Here is a 20301-nt window from a genome sequence, read left to right as displayed (position 1 = left end):
CCCCTCCACTCGCCAGTCTTGTCACCCAAGCCCCTGCACACGGTTCCAATCATTATTCCACCCACAACCTCTTCCCACCCAACTCCCATTTCACCTGAAGGCACTGAACACTAGTCATCCAAACACCACTCCTCAATGGACCCAGTTTGATCAGGCCTCCACTCACACTGTGACTCACCACCAGTAATTGAAAAGATCTGAGAAATATGGTAGTTGTGATGGGCTTACTTAATACAGTTTAGATTGTTACCCACTTTTATTTTGCAATATTTCTGACAACTCAATGAAAATGCAGAGACAATCATTGTTTTTAATAATTTGTCATATTCTTTCCACTTACCCAGGATTATTGATACATGCTATGGCTTGTAAATATGTTAAACTGCACATCCCCAAAAATTATTGGATTTTAGCTGAGGAAAGTGCTTGCAAGAGTAATAAACAAATCATAATAGCCAAGAAGTTTTATACAAAGTCAAACAGAATAGATTTATGGACATGATTGTTTTATTAGATTTTTGTTGGTTAAATGAATATTGATTGGTAGACCATTACTTAGCATATGTGAAATTTATTAATATGGTCAATGGATAATAACAGGTAAAAGACCTATGAAGTAACAGTGTTTATAAATGAATCTGTGACTTAATGATTTTATTTAAGTAATCTTCATTACAAATTCTGATAGCAGCAAGAATATTGCCAAAAATTTTATGACCTCTATTGATGTATCAATTTGATATTGTTGACAATATTTAATATATTTCCATATAAATTAATGCACATTCTAAACAGAACAATGTGAAGGTAAAGTTAAATTTTGAAGATAGTAAAATAAAAACAAAATGCTGGAGATAGAAAACTGGTTAGATGGCATCTGTGGAGAGAGAAATTGAAGTCACGTTTAAGGTCAATGACCTTGCATCAGAACTGCAGAACTGAGTAAACAGCACTGCTTAAGTTGCAGAGAGGTGGAAGCATGGAGAAAAGGCAGGGCCTGTAGTAAGAAGAAGACTGGGACTTCCCAGGTGACAGAATGCTTCTGGTTCCAGCTGAAGGGTGGCAAATACTTGTTACTTACAGCTGAGCAGTCTGGAGAAGTGTAAATGGAGGGAGGGAAATGAATGCAGTAGAAAGAGACAAATAAGTGCTCGGACTGTGAGATGTCAAACACAGCAGTTGCTAGAAAACTAATAAAAAAGAGAAAGCGAGAAATACTTACCAGATCAGTCAGCAACTGGTGAGAAAGAACAATCTGAATATTACCAGAGGTAACAGTGGTATGAATGCTTATGTTTTTAGGTAACTACTTAATATCTGCTTTGTTTGCAATTTGCACAGGAAAAAAGGCAGGTTGAAGTGACATGAATGCCCAGTAAGTCTACACAATCAGATGGCTTGTTACCCTAGCTGTACAATCTGTGGTTGTGATTTTGAACAAAACACTAAAGGGTGTCTACTATTTGTGGGCCAGATCACGCCGGAACAACCATGCCTTTCCACAGTCTCTATCTACCAGTTCTAACTTGATCTTGTAGTGGAGGGCCGACTAAACTCACCCTCCACTTCTGAGTTCCAGTAAAGGGGAGCAAGCAGGCCGCAAGCTCTTGGTAATGGAACTAAGGTCCTGCTCCTCACCTCTCCAATGGCCTTGCTCTCCAAGGTTTTTGACCTCTTATTAAATTCTCATATAATCGATATATCTTATAATTAAGATGATTTGATTCTGAATCCCCCCCACCCCCAGACTAGTGTTGTATTAACTTTTCCAGCATTTTTTGTTCTTAACCCTCTGTAAGATACCTTGAAATTAAGATTAAGAGAGCTATCTTTATTAGTCAAATGTACACCAAAACTCACAGTGAAATGAGTCTTTGCATAGAATGTGCTAGGGGCAGCCTGCAAGTGTCGCCACACTTCTGGCGCCAACATAGCATGCTCACAACTTCCTAACCCGTACGTCTTTGGAATGTGGGAAGAAACCAGAGCACCCGGAGGAAACCCATGCAGACACAGGGAGAACATAAAAACTCCTTACAGAGAGCAGCTGGAATTGAACCTGGGTCGCTGGCGCTGTAATAGCGTTACACTAACGGCTACACTACCGTGCCTGCCAATTCCTTCATTTATTTCATGGGTTAATGTACTGGTTTAATAGAATATGATTACTGAACTATTTAGTCCTAACAACTCATTTGCAAATCACACAAATACTTCAAAGCATGTTCTTTAAATTGTACATGTGCTATTTCAGCTTCTTAACTGGAAGATAGACATGATATTTCTTAATGGATATCATGTCTATGTTCCAATTTTTAGCTAAGCATTCCATATATTTAGTTTAAAAATTTTATTTTTTTCCCTTCTAGATTGCGGTTTTTGAGAACTGTTTCATGTGCTTGGCTGGTTATCCAGCTTGATGACAACTCAGCTGCTGGGAACCAGGGATCCAGGTGAATCAACAGCTGTCAGCATCAGGAAAAGAAGTTCTCACCATTGAAATTGTGCTCTCATTGGCCTCTTTCAGTTGTGGAACTGTAAAAAAAATATATACTGCTTTTTTCTAGATTATTCTTTGCTCCCATGATCAACCTTATTAATATTTCTCTGCTTAATCTTGTAATTATGTCTGCAACTGCCTTTTCATTTTCATCTGCAAGCTTTGTACAGGTGTTATTGACTTGACTGGGATTTTAATTTGTTTATTAATTAAATGAAGCTCACATTTGTTTCCTCTGGGCTTGTTGGTTTTGAGAATATACTTATCTTGCTTGCTCAGCATTATACCTTTAGCTCTCTTGGTCTTGGGAATACATCCAAGCACAAATGAGGTACCAATGTGTAGCTTAAATTTATTTTCAACATAAAAGGTCAAGAAAATTTAAGAATTAGCTATATTCAAACTTTTTCAATTTCTTTTGCTGATTTTGTGAAACCTTTACCACAATTCTGTCATTTCCATTAACATAGTTTTGCTCCCAATGAAAATGTTCAGCTCATGCAAATTCCCTAAATTTATACAGACTCTGAACAGAGTGAATGCTTACAGCCTGCTCCAATCAACCTCCACTCCATTCAGCTGGATCTACTTGTGAACACTAATGTATCTGGTGAAACATTGTGAATGATAGCAAGGTTCAAAAAGTAGCCGATGCCAGAAAAAATAAATTAGTAGTGGGTAGAAACCTACCTTTCCCAACCACTCCCACCTCCTACCCTCTACAATGGCAAGGGTGCACTATTATTTCACAATAGTGAAAAAACAGCAGCTTTAATGTTTCACTCCTCCTTTCCACTGTATCTGCAACATTATTGTTAGAAAAGGCAAGAATTGGATCTGACTTGGAATGTTCAGCCAAAGCATCATCCATTTTAAAAAATTGGTTTATCCTTAATTATTTCTTCTTAGAACATAACTCATCCATTGTTAATGTCTTGCTAATCTGTAAAGATCAACTAGGAAGACCTTTGCAGGCTGAGTGTTGTTGCATTATTTTATAGAATAAGCCCTTCATAAATCATCTCATTCTTGAGGTGAAATGTCCATCAACTTTCCTTGCAGTGTGACATGTTTCTCATTTCCATCATCTGTCACAGTGAATGATAAGAGACTATCCTCTACTTTATCAGTCAAGCAGTAAATCAGCACAATTCATTTTCTATCAGGTAGCACTGACATTATACAGTAGTATTTCCATCTAATTTTCCAGTTCAGCTGTTCCTCAGGCTTGGAAAAATTAAGTTTCCCAAGAGAAACTGTAGCAAATCATTTCTGTCATACTTAAAAGTTTTGCTTGACATTTAACTCACGTTTTGAATGTTCTAACACTGTTTTATTAGCAGTATATTCGGCTTTGACTCTCTTGCTCAATGGCTATACTCTTGGTTAATTTATTTTATTTAAAAACTTACATGTTGTATCGATCATAGTCAGCAGCAACTGAAAAATATTTTGACCTTAATACAAATACAATTAATTGATCACAGACAAATCTAATGCAATGGAACCCAAAAGATAGAGATTCATGGAAAGATCCTTGGTATGTCTCTTTTCCCTAGAAGGTGGGAAAACCTTGTGTCAGGTTGACAGTGGCCTCAAGCAATATGATTGCTGTTAATTGAATGCTCATGGAGTTGCTCTGACTCTAATGATTTTTAAAACATTTGCAAATTAAAGACTGGAGGCACAAATGTTAACAGGGATTTACCTTTGAGAGCTATTCAAACTCATCCCACATTTAAAGCACCATTTTGTCTGCCAGTTCTGACTGAATTTGAGCAGAATCAACCAAATTATTTTGGATAACAAAAACAGAGATAAGAGACTATGATCTACTTTATTACTCAAGTAATAAATCAGTGCAATTCTCTGCATAAACTGGCAAGGAGCCACAGCAAAGTGGAAGCATGAAAAATTCAAAACACAGTTGCCAATATTCTTCTTTGGGTAAGGTGAACTAGCAAGGCTATGGACACGGTTCCACACTGCAAATGGTGAATTCTGTGGTGACCTGGGTGTGTTTGTTAGCATTGCTGCATGTGATGTTAAAATATTGCACATCTCCCCTCTGTCATCTTTCATGTTGCTGAGGTAAAAATTTATAAATTTTGCTTTCAGGCATCAATTCTCCATACGGTACATTAGAACACAAGAAAGAGAAATGAATAGGCCATTCATCCCCTCATGTCTGCTCCATCATTCAATAAATTCATTGCTAATCCCTAATCTCAGTGCCAGTTTCTTGCACCAACTCCATATCCCTTGTTTCATTTAATGAGTAAAAATCTTTTCATCCAGACAATGATTAAATAAATTAAGTATATGGAACTCTTCTGAATTCTTAGTGGAAAAAACCCAAAAATTTAATAACCTAATAATTTTCTTGAATACTTTACATCTTTGGTGGATTATTTCTCAAGAAGACATACTTAAATGGGGCATTTTGCTTTATTTTGCAACATATTCACTAGTTGTGCCTCCAAACATCAACATTCTACCCTTCGGTCTGGGAGATCACTGAGAAAACAAAGGAATGCAATCCCTGCAGGCAAAGGCAGCCTCCTCTAAACATTTTTACTAACCATGTCAGCACATCTTGGAGCAAATCACAAGCTGATGAAGACCGGGGGGGGGGGGGGGGGGGGGGAAGGCTAGAGGATCAGTCCAATGGCTCTGTGGCAAACAAAGGCCATTGTAAACAATTATGAAAGGTCTAAGTAAGAACTCCAATGCAATGTCTGCAGGCACCAGTCTGTAAGGAGACCTTGCCTGAGAATCCTTTCCCTCCAGCCTCCCTGAAATGCAAATTCAGACTGCTTCACAGATAGAGAAATACACAAACTGGTAACAAATATTCCCCTCCAATCTACTGGACAGTGAAAATATCAGATTGAGAAAGAAGGCTGCCCATAAAGAAACTACCCATGTAGTCAAGGCACTACAAGTTTCCCCTGACTCAGCTATATTTTACTATATTTAAGCCTAAACTCCTGAATACTTGTTCCCAGCTTACTCTTAAGCCAAGCATTAACTTCACTATGCCATTGTCATATGGTTCTCTTTAAAAAAAGATTCCCTTAGCCAGTGCTGAAAGTTTTCTTAAAAAAACTGAAGCTAATAGCACATGAAAGAAGCAGCTATTGTATTTAAGAAGCACTTTTTCCAAGGATGCAAATTTACATGCAATGCATGTGTTCTCAGAGCTGTGATAAACAGCCATGTTAGATGGAATTCCTTGTACTGACATGCTGAGAATCTAATAAACCAGCAAATTAAACCAAACACGTTCAATGAAAATTAACTGTAATCATAGATTCATTCCCCAGACAGTCATGAAATTACTAGAACGTTGGTCTTTTCTCTCCATCACTTCATTAAAAGCAGTAAAATGCAAGGCCTGTAGGATCTGACTGTGTCACCAGATTTCCAAGAATGCTGTTGTTTTCTGCAAGAAAAATGAAACTCATACAAGGGTAGCCTGCTCATGAAGTTATAAAAGGCAGTGCCAAACGACAGTCAAAAAGGCAATTTGATCACATGCCAGATCACACCTGATCACTTGCTGAGCCTGAGCAGGAATGCTTGCATATAATGTTTTCAATTTTGCATGCAAGCTATTTTATAATGTAGTCTATGTGTGCAATTTAGTAGTGGTGTAATCAAAGCATCTGGAATTGCTTAAAATAACTTTGAATTTAAAATAAAAGGATAGACCTGTGGATGCATACCAGTAATCTAGAGTTAGTATGGAGGCTCTAATGCACAGGATCGAAAGAGGCTGCAGAGGGTTATAGACTCAGCCAGCTCCATCACAGGCAGAACCCACCCCTGCCATCAAGGACATCTTCAAGAGGCAATGCCTCAAGAAGGTGGCATCCATCATTAAGGACCCTCACCACCCAGGACATGCCCTCTTCACGTTACTACCATCGGGGAGGAAGTACAGGAACCTGAAGACCTACACTCTGTTTCAGGAACAGCTTCTTCCCCTCCACCATCAGATTTCTGAACAGTCCATGGCACGGTAGTGTAGCAGTTATCATAACGCTATTACAGCGCCAGAGACCCGGGTTCAATTCCGGCTACTGTCTGTAAGGAGTTTGTACGTTCTCCCTGTGTCTGCATGGGTTTCCTCCAGGTGCTCTGGTTGCCTCCCACATTCCAAAGACGTACAGGTTAGGAAGCTGTGGGCATGCTATGTTGGCGCCAGAAGTGTGGCGACACTTGCAGCTGCCCCCAGAACACTCTACGCAAAAAATGTATTTCACTTTGTTTCGATGTACATGTCACTAATAAAGATACCCTACCACCTCGTTATTCCTCTTTTGCACTATTTATTTATTTTTGTAAGTTATAGTAATTTTTGTCTTTATGTCTTGCACTGTACTGCTGGCACAAAACAACAAACATCACAACATATGTCAGTGATAATAAATCTGATTCTGAATTCTCTATGTATCAGTACTATTAAATGCTTATTTTAATCTTTTGTTGATTTTAAGTGGATTTTACTTCCCAGGTCTTTCTCTTGAGTTACTACTCGGTCAAATCCTGAAATCTGTTGGACTGATTCACTTGTGTTGCAGAAGAAATGTGTTCATTGAGGTAACTACTCTAATTTACCAATTATTTTCTAACAATGTTAACAATAACGAGCTGCACACAGTGCCTCTAACACAGGAAAGTCCATCAAAACACATTAAATGTTCAGACAAAAGTTAAAGACGAGTCAAGGCAAAAAGATGATACTGATTTTTAAGGGGAGATTAAATCAGCAGTGAGGGAACTGAATTCATAGTGAAGTTTGCAGGCAAGGATGTCAGTCTTCCCAATGTGTAAACAGAGGAAATTTTACCTCAGTAATATGGTCAAGTTATCTGACAAAACTGACAGTGGAAGAGTTGAGAGATGTGTTGAGATAGAGCATCGGTGTACATATGGAATTTATATCATAATCTAGAATGTCACCAAAGGGATAAGACATTGATGAGAAAGATAGTATCAGGTTTAGAGCCTTGGTCAACTCCAGAAGCAACAATAGAAAGGTGCGAAGGGATTCATTGCTGTATAATGACCAAGTAGGAAGAGTAAAATCAGGCAAAGGGTTCACCACTCAGCTAGATCAACAAAGTGTTAGAGGAGCAAGGTGTCACAAATAACGTCTGGAAGCTATAGTGTAGATATATGTTCTCATTCGGATGTAGTGAATGCTCAACAGAGTAATGATTTTGTAAGTGGAAAGTAATATATATTCATTACTATATTTCACAACAAAGTAATAATAGCGTACGTTTCCATAAATACCCCGACCACCATTATTTTTTTCTTTCCTGGATATGCAAATATCAACCCCAGCAACATCTCAGAAATGGTGGCTTGTAGACTAAGAAATCAAACAAAAAAAAACCCAGCTCATGTGTTGCGGACAATCGCTGAAAGAAAAGTTAAATTTCATTGGCTGGATTGTTCATCACTGAAAAATGTCTAATTTTCTAATTTTTTTTTCTCAGCAATGAATTAGACATCATTAGCAATTCACCAGAAACATCGTTCACGTGACTGACACTTAAAGCACTGCTCGTTCCTCCTGTGTCAATTATTAAGTATGCAAAGAGTTTGCAGTTTCTACACAGATTTAACACTAATGCAAGAAAAGTAAATTTGGTTGTGAGCCTCAGCTATGACTGCAAACAATCATGTTAATCATGGGATAAACCCTTTAATGCCAATGGCCCTTTTTTAATTCTTTTCACAAACATACATGAATGAAATGAGACATTTCTGGAACGATTAAGCATGCCAAGTTGATCAATATTGCAGCAATACAAATTCAGATAAGATTTAAATCAATCGGACAAAGAACACAATTAGTATGAATAGAAGATTTTTGGACAGTTACAAGGTTACAAGTGGCCAGACAAATTTTTTTCTCACATTTCCAAAAGATGCTGCAACATTTTAAACTAAATAGATGTTCTAAGCCAATCTTTCTCACTTTGATACCAGCAACCTGCCCTTCCAAAACCTTTCATACAACAAAATATCAAGTTATTTGGGTATTGAGAGGTGGATTGGTCAACAAAACACAAGAAAATAGGAGAAGCAGGCCACTCAGATTCTCAAGACTACCTAAACATTCATGGCTGATCTGCCCCAGGCCTCAACTCCTCTGTTGTGTCAGTTTCCCAGCATCCTCAATTCCCCAATTTTTGAAAAATGTATCTATCTCCTCTTTAAATACTCCAATGATTTGGCCCCCACAAACCTCCAGGGTAGCAAATTCCAGATATTCACCGCCCTCTGTGGGAAGAAATTCCTTTTTCTGTTTTAAGGAACCATCCCTTTATCTTGAAACAATATTCCCTCATTCGAGATTCTCCCACGAGTGGGAACATCTCAATATCTACCCTGTCATGCCTCCTTATGATCTCACACAAGATAACCTTCATTCTTCAAAATATAAAGAATATAGGTATAACTTTTTAGGCCACTCTTGATAAAACAAACCTCTCATCCCAGGAATTAGTGAATCTCATTTGGAATGCCTCTAATGCTTCAGTACTCTAGGTGTGGCTTCACCAATACTAAAAATAGTTCTCTATTTTTAAACTCTAACCAATATGCCAATAAAAGAATGAGAGTAAGTGGTAAATTACTTGATGGGAAATGTCACAAATGTAGGTATTGATGAAGTTTTTAATGGCAGATTTTGATGTAACAAAGGGTTAAAGTTTAGGGAACAAGTTTCAGATGAAAAAGTCAAGATGGCTGAAAGCTCTGCTTGTAGGTGAAGAATGGTAAGACAAGAGATGTAAAGGAGCTAGAGCGCACTGTCTGCCGACTGGGACATGTCATTGGAGGAAGTTGGAACGATACAGTAGGGCAAAACCAGTGGGTGATTTTTAAAGCAACATTGGAATTGCTGAGGCAAGGCAGAAAATATTGGAAACACAAAGCAGCATCTGTGGAAAGAGAAGCAAAGTTAATATTTCAAGCCAAAAGACTCTTTTTCAGAACAGGGAAAGAGAAAAAAGTAATTTTAGTTTGCAGAGAAGATGGGGGAGAAGTGGATAGGACAAAAGAATTATCTGTGAAAGGTTGAGGCCAGGGTTGCTGTGGAGATGATCCATTAATGTGGAAGGTGACAAAGAAGCAAGGTGTGTTAATGGAGAAGAAATAAACCTGAGCCAATATCACAGAAGGACAACTTACAGCAAACATGCTCAATTCTGATACAAACAGAGAAAGCAAGTTATCAGAAGTTGTGGAATTCAATGGGGAGCAGAAGGCTGCATGCCCAGATGGAAGATGAGATGCTGTTCCTCAAGCATGCATTGGGCCTTGTTAGAACTGTGTAGAAGACCACTGACAGAAAGGGCAGAATGGGAATGGGATGAGAATTAAAGTGGCAGGCAACAGAAAGCTCAGGGTCGCCCTTGTGTGCTCAACGCAGGTGCTCCACTAACCAGTCTCCCTATCTGTATTTGGTTTCTTCATTATAGAAGACATTGTGAATACTGAAAGTAGTACATTACACTGGCAGTGTGCAAATGAATAGCTGTTTCAGCTGGAAAGATCGTCTGGGTGCTTGGATGGTGGGAAGGGATAAGCTGAAAGAACGGGTGTTGCATCTCCTGTGATAAAATGTGAAAGTGCCATGTTAAGATGAGGACCAGAGGAACTCTATTTTTGCTGTCTCCAGGAGAGGTGATCACAGAGGTGTGGGAAATAGATGACAGAGCAAAGAAATAGATCCCCAGTCTTCACCTTCCACCCCACCAGTCTCTGCATTCAATAGATCATCCCTCACAATTTCTGCCAGCTCCAACTAAGATTCCACCACTAGCCACATATTCCCCCTTCCATCCCCATTCTGTATTTTGAAGGGACCATTCCCTTTGTAACTCCCTGGTCCACTTTTCAGTTTCCACCAACCACTCCATCTTATGGCACTTTCGCATGCGATAGGAGATGCAACACATGTCCTTTCTCCTCTTCCCTTCCCACTATCCAGGGACCCAAATAGTAGCTTATAATCTCTGTTTATAACAGAACTGGCTACTTTTGGTACAAGTCCTTGTTTGTGATAATGGCTCAGTTCTTTTTGTCCTCTCCATGAGCATACCTTCACATGTTATTTGCAACACATCACAATTCTTGTCACCCTCCAACTGTCCACATGAACAACTCATTCTCTAGGCAACCTGGCCTCAACTTATCACAGATATTCCATTTGTCTGATCCATCTCTCCTAGCTTCTCTGAAACTTGCATGTATTCCCTCTTTCCGAGTTCTGAAGAGGGGTCTTCGAGCTGAAATTTTAACCACTTCCCTTTCCACAAATACTGCCTGACCCATTGAGTGTTTCCAACATTTTCTGTTTTCCTTTCAGATTCACAACATCAACAGTTTAACTTTTAGTTTCAGGAGTCTTAGAGGTGTTCTGCATATCTGTTTATGTAATTCTATTTTCATTTTCTGATCCAATATGAAGCCTTCAGTGCAATGAATAGGATTTATAGCGGCTGTTTATCTGGTGAAAAGCTTTGAACTCGAATGTCCATTGATATACTTGTTTAACATGGTTCTGGCAGTAGTTTAGTAAAGACAAAATTCCTCAGAAGGGCAAACCAAAGCACAAAAATACCAATTCCAATATAAAACTGTGAACAGAAAACTTTGATTTTGACTTTAGATGCTCAAGTATAACTTTGACAATTCGTCTAATATTGGTTATGTCTCACCATACCTGCACATCCCCATGAAACAACACAATATTTAAACAACAGCCTCTACCTGCATCCTCAGTTTCTTCTTCCTCCTCCTCTTCTTCTTCTATGGAATGTGGAACTGGATCGTGATCACCAACATCTTGCATTTGGATTCTTTCCACCATAAAATGCTAGAAAATAATGAAAATATTAATTAAACAGATGTGTTCAGAACTTGCTGACCAGATCAAATTTCTCATTAATCTGTTACACCATTAGTCTGAAAAAAAGGTGCCTCTGAAGTCAAAGTCAAATCAATCATATATGATAGAAAAACAGATATATTCAGCACAAGTATTTGAAAGTGATCTCATTAAAAGGTAGGGTGCTGCCCATCTTGGAAGAGCTGCCAAGTGGTCTGAGAATAAAGTAGCCGACAACAATTCCCTTTCCCTAATCCTCCCCAACCTCTCATCTCAATAGAGGGCAGATTTGGATTTTCTGAGGATCTCCGAGCTCTAATTGAAAAAAAATCTTTGGATCAATGAAGGTTCTTTGACTTGAAACATTAACTCTGTTTCTCCTTCCTCAGATGCTACCTGACTGCTGATTTTGTCAAGCATTTCCTGTGTTTTATTCATTCTGCCTTGGATGAAGCTGAAGACGTAGAAACAAACGAAGGTGGCTTGTCAATACATAAGATAACATACCCACTTTGTCACAAATACCTTCTCTTCAGAATAGAACGAATAGGCTCTCTTCCCTACACAATCTAGCAGCACAAATAAAATCCTGAATGAAATATACCACAGACTGCAAATCCAATTACACCTCATCTACATTACATGCATTGTTCACATAGCTCACAACAATTCCAGTCTTTCATGCTTAGGCATCATCCCAAACAACTGCTGGCAATAATACAAACAATACGCCTGTGTGTTCAGATGTATTAAGGAGTCACTGATTCAGATATATGATCAATTTCTCCTGGACAAAAAAAAAGTGAAAAGTCAGGAAATCACAGTTTTGTAGTCTTAGGTTTCGTTATTTAATTATGCATGTTGAGAATTGTATTTCTCATACCAACAGGAAAGGAATGCTCTGTTCATTTCTAACCAGACACACCTCAACATACAATCAAATGCATGCTTTCTGAGGAGACACCAGAATGTATCCACTTCAAGGCAGTCAATTCTATTGAACACATTCACCATAAAGCCAACTGTCAGAGTTGCTCTTAGAGACCAGCTATTCCCGACAACTATTAGTCTTCAGGAATAAAATTAAATATTGCCAAATGCACAAGTTGAACCAAAAAAATAAATTTGACTATGGAAGCCCTAGAGAAGAAATATCTACAAGAGGGGGCAGTGTCGGGAGGACAGTAGAGAGTGCAAGTGTTCTCTTCACTACCATAACCATACTGCGCTTTAAATATCCTTTTTGTTTACATATTTTAGAAGGGGAATATTTCATTGATTGCAAGTCTTTCTCTGTGGCTACAACTCTTGGTTACTTATTTTAGATAGCTCATCAGCTTGAAAGACCTTATTTTGATGGTTTTGGCTGAGATGGCTGCTCAAAAAACTTGTGGAAAACTGCTTAGAACTTCACTCTGACTGGAGGTGGAGTGCCCGCAGCCAGATAGGACAACAACCCCGCCCAGCAACTGCTAGCACAAGAAATTGAATGAGGGCAAGTTACAGAAGCCCTTACACCACATGTAATACCCACTGTCAATATCAGTAAGCTGAACTATGTCAAGTAGTTCCGCTTCACCAGGGAGGCTGTGACTAGGCTACACCACCAACATGTGGCTGTTAAGGTCTCTCTGGCCCTCAAGATTTATGCTGCAGGATCCAAGCTCCATCAGGTGAGTTCAACAAAATATGTCAATTTGCTGGAGACAGATACACTCTATGGCATGAAGATTTCAGGATATTTATCAAAGCATGGGCTTCCTTTGTCTGAATATGCAGTCAACAAGTCACCACAGTCAGTGGATTATGCATCTACGTCCAGTGTCACGTCATGGCAGCTTTGTGCTGCATCAGTTCTCAAATGTCCATCTTTTCCATCCTGACCAATTATTGTCAGCGCATCAACAATTTCGACAATTCTCAGGAACAGAACTTTTATGTAATTCAGTGACTGACTGTATATAGAAATGGGGGGTGGGGGGGGGGTGGACAGAGGCTGGTTGATAACCAGATTGGGGAGGGTGCAGGTGTTGAACCTGGGTGGACAGGTGGGAGTACAAAAGGAATAAAAGGAATTGGAAAATTCAACTCCCCTTTCCATTCCTGCACCAACCCATCTGTCCTCTACCTTCTCCACTGCCACAGTGAGACAAACACAAACTAGAAGAACAACACCTCAAGAAGTTCCATTTGCGTAGTCTACAACCCAATGTTATGAACATTGAATTTTCCAGTTTCAGGCAACATACACCCCTACTCCCTTTCCTTCTACACTCAGTCCTGATACAGAGTTTCAAACCAAAATATTGACCATCCCTATGTCTCCATAGATGCTTACTGCTTTTCTTTCCTATCATTGCAACTATACCCAGGGTACACTGCTTGTCATGTTGGCCAGCATTAACAAACTGATGTCTTGCAGCTTGTCTCAGAAATCTTCTGCCATCACAAGCCAATTCTCACTCCTTCCCCCAGATTAACCTCCTCAGAGTTCTCCAGCCCCATGGTAAAAAAATCAATATACATTTGAAATAGCAGCCATGGTGCACCTCTCTTCACGGTGAATATTGCCATTTAGCTTACTTCATTGTGCTTAATGTCTCATACACCCAAACACATCTAAATGAAGCACACAATCCAATGCTGCACTGGCCTCTCAGCATTGGCGGTGTTCTAAATGTGACATTAGGTGGCGTTTTGTATCTGTTTTCAGCAGTATGAAATCCTTGGCTTAAAAAACTTTACCTTTTCCAATGATCTTGAAACAATGAGTCAAGAGGGGCTCTTTTTGAGCAAATCATCTGCAGAACATACTATTTTGACAGGCCATCTGTTTTTGCTCATTTTATGAAATGAGCACAGCACAATCTATTTGTTGGGAGCGCTGTGTTGAATCTTGAAAGTGCCTTTCCTACACTCTTTTAAACAGGTACTTAATATTATAGTAAGCCGTCAAAACCAAAATACAGACAAAGTCCTGAGCTGAAAGGACTGCCTGTAGCTCTGCTATAGCCTCCCAGAAAGAAAAGGTTCTTAAAAAATTGGATGTCATAAAATGCACCTCCAATGATTTATCCTCTTGTCTTTATTTGAACTAGTCATCTGCCTACAAGAGAAAATTCAACACAACAGCTTTAGAATTTAACATTGTTACTTAAGATCGTTATAGGGGATTTATTATCATAAGAAAGGTCTTGCACACCTGAACTTTCCAAAAGGATAATACTGTTGATAAAAATCAAAGTCATCAATGTTGATTCTCAGTCGCTCAGCACCAAAGATAGCATTGTGAATTTTACAATAAAAGATTTCACCTTTCTGCTGCGTAAAATGCCTCAGCCACTGTTGCTGTGGCAACTGCCTGGCTGACTACTGTGTCTGTCTGGTTTAGTCAACCATGCACATTAGCTTGCATGTGTTGTTCTCCTTGAATGCTACAACATTATTTACATATCCATTTCCTTAAGGCACCATTAAGTTATAAAAAATATTGTCCACACCAAAATATTCATCACAAGGTTATTCTGAATTTTTAGTAATATATGAACGATGAGACTAACATTTTCTAAAGGCAATACAAGTGGTACCATTATTGACAGCAGATACATAAATATATATTGCCAACAAAGCGCATTCAGGAAACTAAAGGAAATTAAATTGATGCTGAAATCTGAACATGAACTGCTCAAAATCTTAATGTATTGAACCTGAATAACAGCAGTGTCAGCTTTTGGTCTAAAAGTATACTTTAATAATGATATTTTAAAAGGTTCATCTAACCTATGTAGAAATGTGCAAATTTCCTTTGACAACTTCTAGTTGTAATTTAGTTTGCTACAAATAGAAGCAATAATGGAACTAGAGTACTCACATATATTTCATTGAGTTCTTTCTAATGGAATGCACTATACAAGTCAGAGACAACTTGCTTACCTTTGTAGCCTCGACCTGAGCCAAATGACATCGTTGCAATAGGTCAACAAAAAGATAAATCAACAGCACCTGAAAAAAGTCAAAACTAAGCTGAAAGCAGTTGGTCTGGTCAATCGGATATTTTCCACTAGGATATACGGATATCTCAAAGGAATACCTTGGTAATCAATCTACAAAGCAATTTTAAAAAGAATGGCTTACCCAAAAAGTTCAAGGCCAATGGTGGCTCCGCAGCACATGAAAGAGCTGGGCTGGATCCAGGGAGAGGGGAAGGAGGGGGTTGAGGCAGGCAGGGCCAGTTGTCACGGCCTGGACAGTGGTTGGTGGTCAGAAATCAGAGCTTGGGGGAAGGTGCAGTTGGTTGTTATAGATCAGGGGCAGAGATTAAAGCCTTGAAGACTATGGTAGTGAAATGAAAGATTGGAACAGGGCATGAGGGGTATATGACTTTCCTTCACCCTAATTCTGAAAATGAATCCACTGCAGTTATCATCATTAACAGGAAAATTAATACCCAGATCTTGCAATGCCTGCTATACTTAAAGTTTTAGAGTAGATCTTTGAATTCTACTTATGCCAATAACATTCAATTCTCCTAATTATTCTTCAATTAAACTCAGTCAAGGCAATTTTATCAGCATGATTTAGTTCAAAGTAGAAACAGAAAATGTTAGCAACAACATTACTACTTACTACTGACGTGACTGAGGAAATATATTATTTCGTTTTGCAATTAATAATATTTAGGTTAGATAAATTAGCCTCTAAATTTTCAATGTCAGGTAAATTATTTGCAGTACATCTTCTTGGATTACATACCTGCATAAAAAATCCGGTTATGAATGAGACCAAAAAAGGTTGCAGTCCAGCATGTGCCACTGTACCGGGCAATCCTATAACAATAGAACATAGAAACATAGAAATATACAGCACAGAAACCAGCCCTTCAGCCCACCATGTCTGTGATGATCATGATGCCAAATTAAACTATCTGTCTGCACATGGTTCATATCCCACTATTCCAGTTTGTTCATGTATATGTCTGAATGCCTCCTAAATGTTGCTCTTGTATTTGCTTCTACCACCTCCCCTAGCAGTATCTTCCAGGCACCTACAGTGTAAAAGAAACTTTCTGTGTAAAAAAACTTGCTTTACAAATCACGTTTAAACTTTCCGCTCTCATCGTAAACTAATGCCCTCCAGTATTTAACATTTCCATCATGGGAAAAAGACTCCGACTATCCAAGCCCCTCATAATTTTATAATACTTCTATCAGGTCTCTTCTCAGCTTCGATCCCTCCAGAGAAAACAATCCAAATTTATCCACTCTCTCCTTGTATCTTATACACTTCAAAATAGGCAACATCCTTGTGAACTTCTTTTGCACCCTTTCCAAAGCCTCCGCATCCTTCCTATAGAGTGGCAACCAGAACTGCACACAATACTCCATTTGTGGCCTAACCAAAAGTGTTTTTTTATTACAGCTACAACATGACTTCCCAAGTTTTATACTCAATGATGCCCCAAATGATGAAGGCAAGCATGCCAATACCCTTTCTTTACCACCCTATCCACTTGTGCTACCACTTTTACCGAGCTATGGACTTGCACCCATCTGTACATTAATGCTCCAAAGTGTCCTGCGATTTATTGCATAGTTTCCTCTTGCATTTTAACTCCCAAAATGCAACTCCTCATGCCTGTCAGGATTAAACTCCATCTGCCATTTCTCTGCCCTAATATCCAGCTAATTTATATCCTGTTGCATCCTTTGACAACCATCTTCATTTTCAACACCACCACCAATTTGTGTCACCTGCAAACTTACTAGCCAAATATAATCAGTAATAATAAAAAAAAATTCCAATCTTTCATAGATAAGAATCTTAAAGTGGATCCAGCATTGTAGTGGGGGAAGGGGGGAGAGAAGAATATTCCCGGCTGGTCCAGGGATCTAGATGTCTAACTAAATTTAGCATGACCTCATTATGTTTTTCTTGGATCCCCACCACTGTCCCAAGGTTAGCAGGCAGTCAGTTGTTGGGTGGTGAAACCAGTGGCAAGAGGCCACAACCTTGAGAATGCCCTTAAGGACTGGAATGGAAAAAAGTGTCTGGGATAGAGGAAAGTGTGGAGAGTGGGATATAAGGGACTACCACTTAAGGAAGCAGTGAGATTAGGGGGGGCTTGGGTGAGGGCAGAAATGGAAGCTGTCAACTGACCACAAAGTTATTATTGCAATCTTCTTAAATGCTAGACAATTTTTCAAAGCATCACACACTGTAAACCAGTTGTGCTCTTCATTATCAATCTACTGAATACACACTGATAGCATTATTTAGCAATAATTTTGTTTCATCAGAATCTAATATGCATCTTTAAAGTAAGCTCTCCCTTCCTTCTCCCATCCCCCCCATCCCCCAATCATCTAGTAAGTGTCCTTTGCAAATCCTCAGGAACAAGGTTAAAATTGGTACCAGCAATGAGTCAATGGGACTTAGATGGATAAATCAATGGGCAAATTAAATTGACCATCCATAGGCCATCTATACATTCACCATGTAAGCAGAGTTAAAAGTGTCTGTTCCACCCTCACCCTGAATTTCTATAAGCAAATTTCAAGCATCTCATTCATGCATAGATGATAGTTAAAATGCAAACTAAAAAGTGAACATTATTTCTCAAGTGATTTACAAACACAGTTCTAAAAAAGCTTTTCATTTTGACTAAGAGAATCCTGCTGAAACCATTGGAGATAGTGCACATTGGGTAGATTTCTTCTTCTATGCCCAAATAGTAATCTGGAAGATGACTGACTGTCGCTGCAGAACCCAGCCCATTCTCCTTCTACTTATGAAGAAGAATACTTATCTAACTTGGACTGCAACATTTTCAGAAAATCAAGAGCAAACCCTTATTTTCTCCAAGGCAAGAAATTCCACAATTTCAATCTGCTCCTCTGTGCATGACCAAACAAAAAAACCCACATGGAAAAGTAGATTTTTATTTTGTTTCCTGCACTCACAAAATTTGAAGAGGCAACCTTTAAAAGATGCTGCAATTATTAAAAGGAAGCTCATTATTTTCTAAGTTTAATATCGACAGAAGCTGTACAAGTAAAATATGGACAATGAAACCTACCCCAAAAGATTTATCTGGATAACAGTCACTCCTTCACAGTCTTGCTACAGTAGACAAAGATTATTGAGGCAGTTTGTTTCACACAATGGTTTCAGGGTTTAAAGATGCTTTGAGCAGATAAGGCATTGCCCACAAAATGAAATTCTACTTTTCCTGCGCATCATCTTGGTAATTTGTAAAAATGGTAATGGACCGAAAAACTTACTAGTTATATCATATTGATTTTGGAAGCTGTAGAGTAAACAATTCATTAGGCTGAAACTTAAAGACAAAGTTTTATTAAATGATAAATGAACAGTAGCAGTAACTTACTATACAGCAAAACTCTGCTAATCTGGCACCTTCAAGAGTTCACTGCTATCAGACTGTCAGATTTTTAATTCATTTTTTAAAAAGGATGTTACACAGTAGTATAATAAATTTTCCAATGAACCAACTGAGTTTAAAGGGAGCATGGGAGAAGGGGTCCCAGCGAATTTAAAGGGAGTGCAGGAAACAAAACCAAGCAAGTTTAAAGGGAGCATTGGAAACCAAACCCGGCAAGTCAGATGCTGAACAAACAGGACTTCTGAACAAGTGACTGGTAGATTGTCAGAGCTTTACTGCAATTTCTCAAATGAGAGAAAATATAATCACTTTCATCTGCCATTCCACACTGAATCAGCTCCAAGATTACAGAATAATACCCTCACACAACGGTTTGATGGCGTGGTACAGTGGTGCAGCTTGGTAGAGCTGCCTCACAGCTCCAGCAACTCCAGTTCAATCCTGCCCTTGGTGCTGCCTGTGTAGAGTTTATGCTTTCTCCCCATGATCACATTCCTCCAGGCGACCTGAATTCATCCCAAAGATGTGTGGTAATTGGTTAACTGGCCACTGTAAATTGCCCAAGTGTGTAGGTGAGTGGTAGAATCTGGGGGCTTGGGGTGGGCGGTACAGAGTTGATGAGAGCGTGGAGAGAATAAAACAGGATTAATGTAAATGGGTGGTTGATGGCCAGTGCAGATTCAGTAGCTGAGGGGCCCATTTCCGTGCTGTATGGCTCGATGACTGTCTAGTGCCTTTCTAGCCCCTCCTTCTCAAGCTGCCCCAAACAATTCAGTTTGAGCAAGAAATATTAAAAAACAAAAATAAAAATCTTGTGACAAAAAGAATTGATTTGTTTTAAATTTCAAACAGCATTCAATGTGACATACACAGAAATGAAAGGCACAGGGTTATGTATTTAAGTTGAATTTTACAGCTTTTTTAAGTGTAACTATTGTGTTTTGAAACAGTTCTGGTTATTAACCATTGCCAATATTACCACTAACTTCCCATCTGTCAATTTACTGGTATCTTTAGAACCAAATGAATTTATTTATGGTTCAGAACTAACTTGGCCATTTGAGTCATCTGTATCCTTTTCTGTGACAGGTCATTCAACACAATGTAGAGCTTCTCCCACATACTTCTATACACAGGGCCATAAAAATTATTCTTGTCGTTTTCCTTCTTGATGTGCACCCAGGTCATTGAAGTTCTCTTTCTTTGATCTTTTGTATAAATATTGTTTATTTCTCCGAACTAATGATTTTCAAACCGTTTTTCAGGTGACTCACTTTACCCAAATGCAACCCAACAATAATAATAAATATAAATCTATTTGTGAGTGCAATCAAACCATTGATATAAGCAAGAACCAGCCTTCAAACTATTTCCATTGAATGTAATGGTAGTTACAAGTAGTGATAGATTTTGAAATCAAAGACCACTCTCTATTAGAGCAGCAATTGAGACATTACAAAGCAGCAGATCTTGTGCTGGGTTGAG

General features: G+C 38.7%; 1 protein-coding gene across 1 annotated transcript in view; it reads right to left on the bottom strand.

Moving 5' to 3' along the window:
- si:ch211-51h4.2 (uncharacterized) overlaps nucleotides 1-20301 on the bottom strand; it is a 230317-nt gene that overhangs the window by 187296 nt on the left and 22720 nt on the right. Inside the window, exons 3-5 of the mRNA XM_052018620.1 lie at nucleotides 16167-16240; nucleotides 15348-15416; nucleotides 11297-11402 (exon numbers count right to left, since the gene is read on the bottom strand). Of these exons, the coding sequence (XP_051874580.1) occupies nucleotides 11297-11402; nucleotides 15348-15416; nucleotides 16167-16172 (181 nt within the window). The 5' untranslated portion in view covers nucleotides 16173-16240. The remainder of the gene's footprint in view (nucleotides 1-11296; nucleotides 11403-15347; nucleotides 15417-16166; nucleotides 16241-20301) is intronic.

Source organism: Pristis pectinata, chromosome 6, assembly GCF_009764475.1.
Source record: "Pristis pectinata isolate sPriPec2 chromosome 6, sPriPec2.1.pri, whole genome shotgun sequence".
Taxonomy (NCBI): Eukaryota; Metazoa; Chordata; class Chondrichthyes; order Rhinopristiformes; family Pristidae; genus Pristis; species Pristis pectinata.
Note: the sequence above shows the minus strand (reverse complement) of the source record. Positions and strands in the feature narration are given on the sequence as shown.